At 35.2% G+C, this 13567-nt stretch overlaps 2 protein-coding genes across 2 annotated transcripts in view; both read left to right on the forward strand.

Annotated features, from left to right (window-relative positions):
• LOC131954781 (uncharacterized) overlaps window positions 1-1557 on the forward strand; it is a 17112-nt gene extending 15555 nt beyond the window's left edge. Inside the window, exons 16-20 of the mRNA XM_059318543.1 lie at window positions 45-149; window positions 556-613; window positions 774-923; window positions 1074-1153; window positions 1447-1557. Coding sequence (XP_059174526.1) covers window positions 45-149; window positions 556-613; window positions 774-923; window positions 1074-1153; window positions 1447-1557 — 504 coding nt within the window. The remainder of the gene's footprint in view (window positions 1-44; window positions 150-555; window positions 614-773; window positions 924-1073; window positions 1154-1446) is intronic.
• Window positions 1079-13567, forward strand: part of LOC131954774 (uncharacterized) — a 13641-nt gene continuing 1152 nt past the window's right edge. The window contains exons 1-15 of the mRNA XM_059318536.1: window positions 1079-1153; window positions 1447-1556; window positions 3694-3798; window positions 5272-5350; window positions 5495-5606; window positions 6081-6161; window positions 6641-6750; window positions 6982-7095; window positions 7173-7334; window positions 8204-8332; window positions 8503-8633; window positions 9678-9806; window positions 12172-12295; window positions 12826-12922; window positions 13344-13454. Of these exons, the coding sequence (XP_059174519.1) occupies window positions 3758-3798; window positions 5272-5350; window positions 5495-5606; window positions 6081-6161; window positions 6641-6750; window positions 6982-7095; window positions 7173-7334; window positions 8204-8332; window positions 8503-8633; window positions 9678-9806; window positions 12172-12295; window positions 12826-12922; window positions 13344-13454 (1420 nt within the window). The 5' untranslated portion in view covers window positions 1079-1153; window positions 1447-1556; window positions 3694-3757. The remainder of the gene's footprint in view (window positions 1154-1446; window positions 1557-3693; window positions 3799-5271; window positions 5351-5494; window positions 5607-6080; window positions 6162-6640; window positions 6751-6981; window positions 7096-7172; window positions 7335-8203; window positions 8333-8502; window positions 8634-9677; window positions 9807-12171; window positions 12296-12825; window positions 12923-13343; window positions 13455-13567) is intronic.

Here is a 13567-nt window from a genome sequence, read left to right on the forward strand (position 1 = left end):
CAACATCCTCTGACAAAAGCTAATTATAGTTTTAAAATCTGCAGGCAATCCCTGGAGTTGTGAGCTACATCAGTGCTGCTGATATTCCAGAGGGAGGCAAGAACAATTTCATAGACTGTTCGATTTTTCCTGAAGCTGCCCCAGAAGAAGTAAGTGCTAAAATACTAACTAGGCTACAAAATCCTATCCCTGCTGATTTGAAGACATAATTTAGAATATATTACAACAGATATTCTAAATGATATAACAAGTAAATGTCGTTGTGTTACACCATGTTTCACTTGCAACATGTATACAGAATATGTCTAAGACAAGAAACGCATGGCAAGTTAATGTTATATGAATATCTTTCATGCTGAATATGTATTCTAACTTATTACAGGTATTTTTTAGACATAAAGAGAAAAACATGTTACAAGTGTAAACACAGTATTTTTGACATATCCAAAAATTTTAACAAATATTGATTGGTCCTTTACCAACCTGGATCATTTAAACATATTTTATAGTCTAACTCTGATATCTGGTAAAACAGATTTATCTTTATCAATAAAGGTTTTCATCACAAAAGAAGTCTCTTATGCCGGCCAAGCCATTGGACTAATTCTAGCTGGTAAACTAGTTTGCAATGATTTATCCTAGTAAATCTTTACAAAATAAAATAAATACTGTATAAAAATATGATTTTTTTACCTATTCACTTTTTAGATTTTCAATCTTTTGATTAGTAAACTCTACCTAAATTTATAAAATGAGGCCTTTTAAATAAACAGAGAGACAGAGCATTGCTGATGAGGCAGCTAAGAAGGTGAAGGTCACCTATACAAATGTTCAGGAACCAGTGACAGAACTAGAAGAAGCCATTGAGAAAAAAATGTTCCATGAGGGAACAAGAGAGGAAAAAGTTATTGGCAGTCCAGATGGTAGGAACTTTTTTGCGTAAAATGTTCTCTTTCTAACAAACCAATACAAAATTAAAAAAAAAACACATTCATTTAAGAACGTTACCTTTTATTTCTTTAATAGGATTTTCTGTGAATAATAGAATAATATGTTTGTTGTTATATACTCAGATGCTTTCAAAGACTCAGATATTGTTGTGTCAGGTGAAATCAAAGAAGGCTCACAGTATCACTTCTACATAGAAAATCCGGTAGTTTAGTGCCAATAGTTAAGACATTATTAGTAGTAAATTGCTTAAAAGAATCAAATTTAAATTATGTTAAGGTAATTAGAGATGAGGAAGTTTATGGAAGTAGAAAATGTAACTGTTTTTCTAAACTCAAACTGGGCCCATGAATCATTTCTGAAGTAAAAAAAAAGTTTAGTTCTACTACTACTCAGTATTATCAATTAGCTATTTATTAATATCAACCTACTATTTGTTATTATCGATAAGTTGGAAAAACTATTTTCAACAACTTTTTCTTTTAAAATGTACATCAGGTGTCTGTAGCAGTTCCATCTGAAGATGGTATTGACCTTTATGCTGCTACACAATGGGCAGCCCATACCCATAGAGCTGCAACTAATATAATAGGCAAGCCATTCAATTAGTAAGTTTTGTCACTTACTACCTGCTAATATCTTAGACAAGCCATTAAATAAGTACATTTTGTCACTTCCTACCTGCTAATATCTTAGACAAGCCATTAAATTTTTAAGTTTTGTAACCTCCTACCTGCTAATATCTTAGACAAGCCATTCAATTAGTAAGTTTTGTCACTTCCTACCTGCTAATATCTTAGGCAAGCCATTCAATTAGAAAGTTTTGTCAATTCCTACCTGCTAATATCTTAGACAAGCCATTAAATGTGTACGTTTTGTCACTTCCTACCTGCTAATATCTTAGACAAGCCATTAAATGTGTACGTTTTGTCACTTCCTACCTGCTAATATCTTAGACAAGCCATTAAATGTGTCCGTTTTGTCACTTCCTACCTGCTAATATCTTAGACAAGCCATTAAATGTGTACGTTTTGTCACTTCCTACCTGCTAATATCTTAGACAAGCCATTAAATGTGTACGTTTTGTCACTTCCTACCTGCTAATATCTTAGACAAGCCATTAAATGTGTACGTTTTGTCACTTCCTACCTGCTAATATCTTAGACAAGCCATTAAATGTGTACGTTTTGTCACTTCCTACCTGCTAATATCTTAGACAAGCCATTAAATGTGTACGTTTTGTCACTTCATACCTGCTAATATCTTAGACAAGCCATTAAATGTGTACGTTTTGTCACTTCCTACCTGCTAATATCTTAGACAAGCCATTAAATGTGTACGTTTTGTCACTTCCTACCTGCTAATATCATAGACAAGCCATTAAATGTGTACGTTTTGTCACTTCCTACCTGCTAATATCTTAGACAAGCCATTAAATGTGTACGTTTTGTCACTTCCTACCTGCTAATATCTTAGACAAGCCATTAAATGTGTACGTTTTGTCACTTCCTACCTGCTAATATCTTAGACAAGCCATTAAATGTGTAAGTTTTGTCACTTCCTACCTGCTAATATCTTAGACTTGACTTACTTGACTTAGTCCTCTTTGCTCCTTATGGAGCATAGGGCCTCCACCATTTCCTTCCATTTCTTCCTATCCTCCTATTAATTTTGACATCTCCCAAGACATCCCTATTGGCTTCAGTTCTTCAAGAAGACTCCGCCTCCAGGTCTGTCTTGGGCGCCCTCTCTTCCGCTTTCCCTGGGGGTTCCACTCAAGCGCTTGGCGTGTAACATTTGTGTGAGCCTTTCGCAGTGTGTGACCCACCCAGCGCCACTTCCTCCTTCTTATTTGCACACCTATAGGCTCCTGCCTAGCTTTCCTCCATAGTTCCAAGTTCGGCACTTTGTCCTGCCATCTCATTTTCAGTATCTGTCTAAGGCATCTATTCATGAAGGTCTGTATCTTTGATGTGCTTGCCTTGGAGACTCTCCATGTCTCTGCTCCATACAGCAGAACTGCCTTGACATTAGAGTTAAATATCCTAATTTTTGTGGTAATGGAGAAGGCCGAACTTTTCCATATGGGTCGCAGGACTGTGAAAGCGCAGCGGGCTTTATTAACTCTAGCGCGTATGTCCTCCTCTGTGCCTCCCGTTTTGCTGATCTTGCTGCCAAGGTAGACAAACTCTTGCACATCATTTACCTGTCTTCCGTCTATTGACACTGGAGCCTCCTGTTTATTGTTAATTCTCATCATTTCCGTCTTTTCTTTGTTGATCTTCAGACCTACGCTAATATCTTAGACAAGCCATTAAAAGTGTACGTTTTGTCACTTCCATACCTGGTCAAGTCTAAGTCAAAAGAAAGTTCCCTTTCACACCTTGCGGCCCACTAGGCAGCTGAAGTATATTTCAATTCTTTCTGTGACCTTAGCATGTGAAGGGATAGGATAGTTAACACTATATTTCTTTCATGTCAATAATTAGCAACGTTTTTAAGGTAATGTATTAAAACTTACTCTGCGGACAATAATTTATATATATATATATATATATATATATATATATATATATATATATATATATATATATATATATATATATATATATATATATATATATATATATATATATATATATATATATATATATATGATTTCTTCTGTTTATTTCATAATGAGATTTATTTCAGCACTAATCTGATCGGAAGTTAAATCTGTAATTAGAGACTCTTTTATTCCAGCATCAATGTGATCGCAGGTAGAATTGGAGGTGGATTTGGAGGCAAATTTTTCTACTCCTGCAGTATGTCTGCTGCTGCAACTTTAGCATGCTACATCACCAAAAGGTAAACGGAAGGGTAGCGTGATGCTCAGATTTGAATATTAGGCACAGTCTAATTAACAGGAGAATAGTTCAGAAATTATGTGTTATTTGGATATTAAAGTATTTATCTTGGGAATGATTGAGATTTTACGTTGATAATCTTGTGTTCATAGAGGAAAATGTATATGTTGGGGTGATTTGGGCATACATTTTAAAATAACATTATTATGTCTCACTCTAGTTTACATTAAATGAGCAAAATTTGACAACTGTGTAGAATGTATTTACTGTCTGGCTAAATTCCCATCAGTTAGCAAATGATTTCCTATCTTGGTTTACTTTTCACTAGTATTTGTTTACTTTTTGTTAAACCACTTTTCATTAAATACACACACACTTACATATATATATATATATATATATATATATATATATATATATATATATATATATATATATATATATATATATATATATATATATATATCGGCGACCACTCAGGTATCATGGACGTAGAGGAGCACTGTAGCGAGCCATCGTTTACTTTACCGCTTGGGCCTCCGATTTAGTGAACGACTATTGTAACCCATCGTGTCCATAACCTATCGCAATTTCAAATGGAATGTAGGCGCCCTAACGCTCACAGAATAGCCCAGGGCATCAGATCGCAATGAACCGGACCGCCGCCCCTACGAAATTAGTTTTTTTTTTTAAATTTGAGAATTCTCATCAACTCCCCAAAGTTTCATGGCGATTGGATGACAGTTAGTACTTGGCATCCGTTAATCGGGATTCCTACATAGCGGGTACGGGGTACTACTGTATTCGGTGTTAAAACTTCAACAGGAGTAACTACCGGCGCCCCGTCGATTTGGCGCCCTGCGCTATCCTGTGAGCACTATGGAGCCAACGTTTGTTTTAAGAAGCAACCTATAATATTGACAAGGCGGCACACGACATTCGATGATTACACTGAACCAGGGGCCGCCCCCCCCCCCCCCTGCGATAGTATAATCGGGGACTCACGAGAGCGTCCCCCTAAGTTCCAGACACTTAGGCGGTGAGTAATTAACGGTGCTATTTCGGTGAGTGATTAGTGTAGGTAAACCAGTGCCCCGACAACTATGATCCAAGCACAGGCATTGTTTACATTTTAATAACTCAAGTTTTAGAAAACAATATCACACATCTTAAGAATATAGGATTCGTAAACATTGGTGAAACCCTCCTAATATATTTTGTTAGACTTTCTTCTAACCCCGCGGCAATGCGCGGGGCCGGGCACGCTAGTATATATATATATATATATATATATATATATATATATATATATATATATATATATATATATATATATATATATATATATATATATGGTGTGAGTGTGTTGCATTTTATAGGGGACCCCAAAAACTTTTTACCATGAGGTGGAGAGCACTTAAGGTTATTCTGCACCTGTCGGCTGCAAATATACAAATTCTTTTTTTCCCCACAGGCCTGTCCGCTTCAGCATAGATTTGGCTACAAACATGAAAGTAGCTGGGAGGAGGTTTCCGATTTTGGCCAAATATAAGGTAGTAATAAAAAAAAATATAAATATATTTAAAATTCTATACTTTAAAGTTTGTTTGCAATTTTAACTTATCTTCCTAATTTTTTTTTCTTTTGAGATGCATCTGATGGCCCAAAATAGTTAATTTAACTTGCTTTCACTATAGGCTGGCTTGAACAGAGAAGGAAAAATGAATGTGATTGATCTTGATATATACACAGATAGTGGTTTCCATCCTTCATTTATTATTGGACGGTTGCCTCAGACACTTGACCAAGGTTAATATAATTAATTGTTTTTAATTATTATTTAGAAATGTTTTATGGAAAGTGATAAAACGATTCTAGGACAATATCATATCATACATTTGCATAACCATGACATGGAAATTAATAATTAATAAAACTAACTGGTGGTAAATATGTTAAAAACAAAACTAAACTGAGTCAACTCAGTGTTTCAAATATAGATCTAGTAAATTCTATTACATCATATATTTTAACAACGATTATGTTTTACTTTCTTTCTTTTGACTTTATATTAAATGGTATTTATTAACATTTCTAATCAAACAAAGGTGTTGCTAACAATAATGTTGAGAAAAGTATGACCTTAGTGTCTACTATTGTCTATGTTAAAAAATAAAGCATTATTATTAGTTATCATTATTATTCATCTTTTAGGACTATGTTTGATATCTATTAATTACCGGCTACATATAAAACAAAAATTTTAAACTCCTGCATTGACAGGTTACCACATCCCCAACTGGCATGTTGTTACCACACTTGTCCGCACCAACAAAGCCACAGCACAAGCTTGTCGTGGACCAGGTATTTTGTTTACGTTTCTTGTCAATAAAGTTAGGAAAGTGAACGTTTAAAAGCACGCCATAAAATAAAAACTCTTTTTCTTTTTTTCATAATTGTAGTGTTTGAAAGGATTTACTCCAACACAATTAAGTATTACGAGTCAACAAGTTATGCGCCATTTGGCAGGTTGACACAGATTTCAGCCTGCTTTTCTTTCTACATCTGCTTTCACAGCTTTTGTTCATCCAAGAACAAAAAGGCAGCAGTTGTTAGATTTTGGAGTATTCCCTTATGCATTATCTTCCTTGGGTTTAAACTCTTGACATTTTGGCTTAGTAACCATGAGCTTTACCAGCCGGACCAAGCAGGCCCCTTCTTTTTAAACAATTTAATACAACTTATATATATATTATATATATATATATATATATATATATATATATATATATATATATATATATATATATATATATATGACCCTCTTTTAAATCCGCATTAAGGGGCTGTGCCAGCTTCCCTGATCATAGAAAGTATCCTTGAACATGCTGCAAAAGAAGTCAGAATGCACCCAATTCTTTTTAAAGAGATACATTTGTATGAGAAGGGCCAGGTAAACTTTTAGCCTCTAACGAATGTTTAATATTAACCTAAGCTCAGTAACATAAACTTAAACTGCAACACCCTGTAATCATCTTAATAAGTTATCTGAACAATAAACTTAGATAATGTATAGACCAAAATATATTTGTTTGTACATGTTTATCATAGCCATAATTTGTAACAATTGCATATTTGGGTTTTAATTATTTTTAAAAATGTATTACCAAACTCGCCTCTATAGACAGACTTAGAGAGTATTCAGCTAACACACTGTACCATCAGAGATGTGTGGCAGAGACTTAAGCAAATAGCTGAAGTCACTGAGAGGATAAAGCAAACAGATCAATTCAATCTGGTAAGTTAATTTAAAATGTAGAAGTGCAAAAAAATGTATTTACAATTAAAATATATTTTTTGAATGTTTTTTTCTAGAACAACAAGTGGCGTAAGCGAGGTATTACCATGTGTGCTGTTAAATTCAGAATCCTTTACTATCCTCCTGGCCATGAGGTCAATATTTCTGTGTTTGCTGATGATGGGACAGTCACTTTGATGACCTCAGGAGTAGATATGGGGCAAGGACTTTATACAAAGGTATTTACGAGTGTATGGCACATAGGCCATTGAGAGAATTACACACAAAAATAAAATTCATGGCAGGAAGTATACACAAAAGAAAAATTTGGGGCAGGGTTGTACCCAAAGTACTTGGTAAGAAGTAGGCCTTTGTTAATGCAAAAATGACTAACGTTATTACATTGAGTACTTATTACATTGAGACACTCTTTAGTCAACCTACTCAACAGTCTGCATGCCCACATGTCTTTATCATACTTGTTGGCTATGGCTATGCCTTTACAGTGTATTAAATAGTTTAATATTTCCTCTCGTTGTTTAAACTCCCTAATTTTTAAGTACATTTGATTCGAGTTATAGAAAGTCTGTTGGATTATGCCAGTGGTACGTCCCGCTATCTTTAGCTCTATCTATAGCGCAAGCCTCCTTCTTCTATTTCTGCTCCCTCTTTATCTGCTTCTACGAGAAGCCGCAATATCTCTTTTCCCGTGTTCTCTATTCAGCCCTTTTAGCTATTTCCTTGTCAGCTGCCTCTTTTCCAGCTGCTTGCTGATCCTTCTCAAATGCCAATTTATCTTCAAACTTTATTCCTAGTTCCTTCACTAGTTGTGTAAAAATATTCATCGCTTGACATCTTTAGTGTTACCATTGCTGAAATAATTGTAACAAATATTGATAGAAATAAGTCTTGCGTTTCCATTCTTGTTTTTTACTATCATCATGGGCGAAGCTACTGATGAATTTTAGCGTTGTATTTTGTTAGTTTTGACCAGATAATCTAATTCTTTCCTGACCGCTTCCATGTATGCATAAGGTACTGCCTATTGTTTTTGTTTAAAAGTGACATGTTTGTTTAACTCTATTTTAAAGCTTTTTTAAACTGACAGGTCTCCCAAACTGTTGCCAGGACACTGAAAGTCCCACTGAATTACATCAAAGTACGACCTCTACAGAACAACACCATACCTAACCCGAATTTCACTGGAGCAAGCTTTGCCACTGATACCTGTGTTTCTGTAAGTTTTTTCATCTATAAGGAAGGCTATCTATTGGCTCAGTGTGTGTCTCTGGGTGTCTAAACCCTTCATTAAACATTTGTGCATGTTTAGCATACATTTAGACAATGGTTCCATTATGAATAAACAGGACTCAGATATTTATTTTTAATTCTGTTTTTCTATCTTAGGCAGCCATCAACGCTTGCAGAGAATTGAATGAGAAACTTGAGCCATTAAGGGCTAAGATGCCAGATGCTGACTGGCCAACTTTACTTAAAATGTGTCATTTTAGTAATATTGACCTGTCAGCTCGAGCTAAGTAAGATAAACATGTGTATAGTGATTTGCTTGTATTGCCCAGTGGCATAGGCAGGAGGGGGGGGGGGGTTTATAAGCTAATGACTTGTGTTGCTACCATTTAGGGCTTAAACACTGAACACTTAGGTCGGGTTGCAGCTTCTAGAACAACAATGTATACCATTGTGATGAGAATTGCGCGTAGATCTTAGTTATTATTATTGTTATCGCACTAGGTTATTTTTTTATAGTCTAGATTGCAGTAGGCCAAGGAAAGCTGGCTGTGGTTAGATCCGTTAATGAGTTAATGAGTGTCAAAGGGGGAGGGATGGGCTGAATGCGGGTAGGCCTAGCTGTGGTGCAACCAGAAAGCGTGGGTGTTGTGACAACAAATTGTTGACTCTGGATTAGTAGAAACAAATTTATTAGAATATATATAGAGAGAGAGCCAGGAAGCTACAATTAGGAAAGCACAGTCTAGGAACTAATGATGGAGCAATTTTCTATTTGCACAGTGGTTTTATAATGTGCTTGCTTTTACTACTTCAAGCAATTTTAATTCATTTTAGTGATAGCGGATGGAAAAAAAAGAAATAAAAAACTACATTATTAACTATATATATATATATATATATATATATATATATATATATATATATATATATATATATATATATATATATATATATATATATATATATTATATATTTATATATATATATATATATATATATATATATATATATATATATATATATATATATATATATATGTTTTGAACACCCCCCCCCTCCATGAGACGACCCTGGTTATGTTATTGGTATAGCCTATATCCATTTAATAAAACACTGCAAAGCAGCAGTTGTTTGATTTTGGAACTTTCTCTCCTAGATTTGTTTTGTTGCTGTCCGCAACTGTTGCACCTCACCCGCCTGGGCATTTGAACCCACGAGCTTTTAGTTTATCAGCCATCATCTTTACCAGCCCATCCCTATGAATTATCCCTAATGTATGCAAACAAATGCCAGTGTGTAAGAATCTTATAAATGTTAATCTCTGCACCTAGATCTGACAAGATAAACGATATGTTTCAATACCACACATACTGTGCTGCTGTTGTTGAGACTGAGGTTGATGTCCTGACAGGGGAATACCAGGTCAAGAGAGTTGACATAATGGCTGAAATTGGAGAGAGGTAACTCTAAACACATATTTTAAGAGAGGTTCTCTAATATTCAAATAGAATTTTAAAAATTATGTTAAAGTGTGGGCTTCTCTACTTTATAATCTAAATAAACTATACAGCATGTCAAGAGAACTAGTCTAAGCATTTTTGTAAAAAATTCAATTTATAAAATAAATAAAAAATATTAAAAACCGTTTATAGCCACAAGTTTTAAAATGCACTGAAAATAAGAAAATGAAACTAACTTACATTTTTTCATAAAAGCTTTTGTCGCTAAAATATGTAACAGATCTCATACGCGACAAAAGCTTTTATAAATGATAGTACGTTATATTTATTTTCTTATTTTCAGTGCCCTTAACAGTTTTTTATATTTTATTTATTTTCAACTTTTTAGTGACTCCAAATTTATGACTAAAAATATTTGCTTTAAAACATTTTAAGTAGCTTGCGATATCTAAAAGACGATTATCTGTTCCTTGAAATGCAGACGTCCGTGATAATATTTTATAGACGACATCAAGTTCTATTGTTTTTACGTCCCCATACTTTCAAACCTTTTAAAAACTGTAATATCTGCCCCTAATAGCCTTCACTAGAACGACCAGCTTTACGATTGTAAACATTCTCACCAGACTTTTAAGGTGATCGTCTCTAGCAAGCTATCTCCCCTGCTCTTTTTTATTATAGTAATTTATCGAGAAATTATATTTTTTTTTTTGCTCCCCTTAGTTTCCAGCCCATTTGATTAATTTTACTGACTAATTAAGTATCTAATTAAAATAAAACAATAGACAGGTACTATTATCATCGAAGTGGAACGTACCTAAAAAAATGTCACGAAATCGCTGCATTAGAAGTGGATCAAAATAGTTTGCCCTGTCAAAACGGCCCGGGACAAATCGGCCCCCTCAAAACGGCCCCGTTAATATGACCCCGTCACATCGACCCCCGACAACCCAGTCAAAATAGCCCCGTCAAAAGGGCCCCGACTTATTGGCTCCCGTCAAATGGGCTCCCGTCTTATTGACTCGCGACATATAGGCTCCCGAAAAATGGGCTCCGGATATTTAGGCTCCCGACAAATGGACTCCCGACATATTGGCTCCCGACAGATAGGCTCAGGACATATTGGCTCCCGACATAAGGGCTCACAACAAATTGGCTCTCGACAAATGGGTTCACGACATATTGGCTACCGACAAATTGGCTCCCGACATATTGGCTCCTGACAATTGGGCTCCCGACATATTGGCTTTCGACAAAATGACTCAGGACATATTGGCTCCAGATGAATAATGACATGACCGCTATTGGTATAAAAGTAACCATTTTGTCCTACCTCCAATACCACTATAACCTCTTTTAAATGCCAACATCAATTCACAAACAAATCGAGCCCTTAACAGCTAAATTCCACCAATTCTAAAGTTTTGATAATGTTTAATTTACAACAGTAAAGATCTGTGGCTTAAAAGCGAGCACAGAAGTGTAAATATATGATATACATGATGTTTACATGATAACGGCATTTTTTTTATAACCTACAAGCACACTGCAGGACCCTTCTCCCCACACAATGAGTTGGAACAGCCTATAACTGACTCATTTATGGAAGTCATAGATACTATTTATTATAATAGATAAACTATTATAAAAATAGGGCCTGCCGAACAAGAGATGCATGTTGGATAAGCTGACTCTAAAGAATATTGATGAAGGGGTCCCACTGGCAGGTGTCATATTCAATGAGACCGTTTTGCCGGGAGACTTAGTCTCTACAGAAACCGTATTGTCAGTGGTCCTTTAGTCGGGAGCCAAATTGACAGGAGTCTATTTGTCGTGAGTCAAAACGACGGGAGCCTATTTGTCGGGAGTCGTAATGACGTGGACCGTTATATCGAGAAACTAAATGACGGGAGCCTATATGTCGGGAGTCTAAATGACGGGAGCCTATTTGTCTGGAGCCTATACGAAGAGGTCCTCATGTTGCAGGCCCTTTTGTCGGGGTCGTTTTGACGGGGCCATTTTGTCATTTGCCGTTTTGATGCCGCACGTCAAAATTGAGTTACGAGATTTGCGACAAACCCACAAACAAAACAAAAACAGACGCTGCAAAGTAAATAAAATCTTGTAATAAAAAAAACCTTCAAATTTAGTTTCACAGCATAAACTTAAATAGTAATTTAATTTAAAACTTTTATTTTTACACTGTCGAATTTTGATCGTTGTATATTGAGAAAAATTAAATCTAAATACTTTTTTTGCAGTACTGTATCAATCTATAATCTATATTAATTTGGGGTTAAAAAAATAAAACTTTAAAATTTAGTTTTATAGTGACAAACTTTGTCTTCAAAATTTTTTTTTACAGTATCAACCCAGCTATTGACATTGGTCAAGTAGAGGGAGCTTTTACCATGGGCCTTGGCGCATACTTGTCAGAGGACCTTCATTTTGACAAGAAAACTGGCCAGGTCCTTAATGATGGCACATGGGTATGTAAGACACACCGTTTTCATGTAAATGGTAAATAATAGGTATGTAAGACACTCCGCTGTCATATATATGGTAGATAATAGATATGTAAGACAGTCAATGTGTATATAGAAGGTAAATAATATGTATATAAGACACTCCATTTTATTATAAAGACACCATTTTGACAGAGAGAGCAAATGATGTATTTGTAAGAAACTCTGTTTTTAAATTGATAGTGAAACACACGAGCATGTAAGACACTCAAATATCAAATAGACAGTGAATGACATGGGTATGTAAGACACTGCATTTTCATATATAGTGAATCATGGTATTTGAGTATGTAAGACAGATAAAGTAGAGTTTACTGATTGGCTTGCGACCAGTATTATGCAATGCTCCCATCTTTTTTCTAAAGTTTTGAACCTAACAATTGTACCCTAGATCAAAATGGGACAGATCTTGAGACCTTTGGGTCGGCAATACCTTGCTGCTCTTCTCTACCACATCTAAGTTTTTATATGAAGTTCTGTTGTTTGCCCACCAGGAATACAAACCTCCCACAACAAAAGACATCCCCATAGACTGGAGGATCCACTTCATGCCTGACACACCCAACCCTGTTGGAGTCCTCAATTCTAAAGGTAGGGAATGTTTAGGGAATAGAAAGGGAATATGGGACTATAGATAGTATGTAGGCATTATGTAGGGGCTAAACTCTCATAAATACACAGTTGAATTTCTTTCCAAGCATATTAAAACTTCTAAACAATCCCAGACAAAGCTTTACTTACTGAAGAACATATCAACTAACTGAAAGAAAATATCACTTGCAAAAAATAAACCACATACTGAAACCTTTAAACTATTTCATGTGCTTCGTTTTGTTTCCTTTCTTAATTCTAAAATGTTTTATTTTCACAATATTTCAAATATATTGAACTAGCTTGATAAAGTCTAGACTCTAGACCTTGTTTAGTCAATCAATCAGTCCATGACAATAAAACACAGTCATAAATCATATTTTATACTGCTGAGTTTTGCTTTTGTTTCCACCATCTGTAGCTGTGGGAGAACCTCCCATTAGTCTGGCTGTTGGAGCTCTTCTTTCTATCAAGAGTGGAGTGGAGGCAGTCAGAGAAGAGTTGACTGGTGAAAGATCTTTTATCCCTGTTGGTAAGTCCTACAATGTTAACCCTTTTTTCTGTTGGTAAATTCAGCATTATTGGGTTCTATGTTAACCCTTTTGTTTTTGTTGGTAAGTTCTACATTGTTAACCCTTTTTGTTC

The sequence above is a fragment of the Physella acuta genome, unplaced genomic scaffold (genome assembly GCF_028476545.2).
Source record: "Physella acuta isolate Inbredline_101_S28 unplaced genomic scaffold, ASM2847654v3 ptg001028l, whole genome shotgun sequence".
In the NCBI taxonomy this organism is placed as follows: Eukaryota; Metazoa; Mollusca; class Gastropoda; family Physidae; genus Physella; species Physella acuta.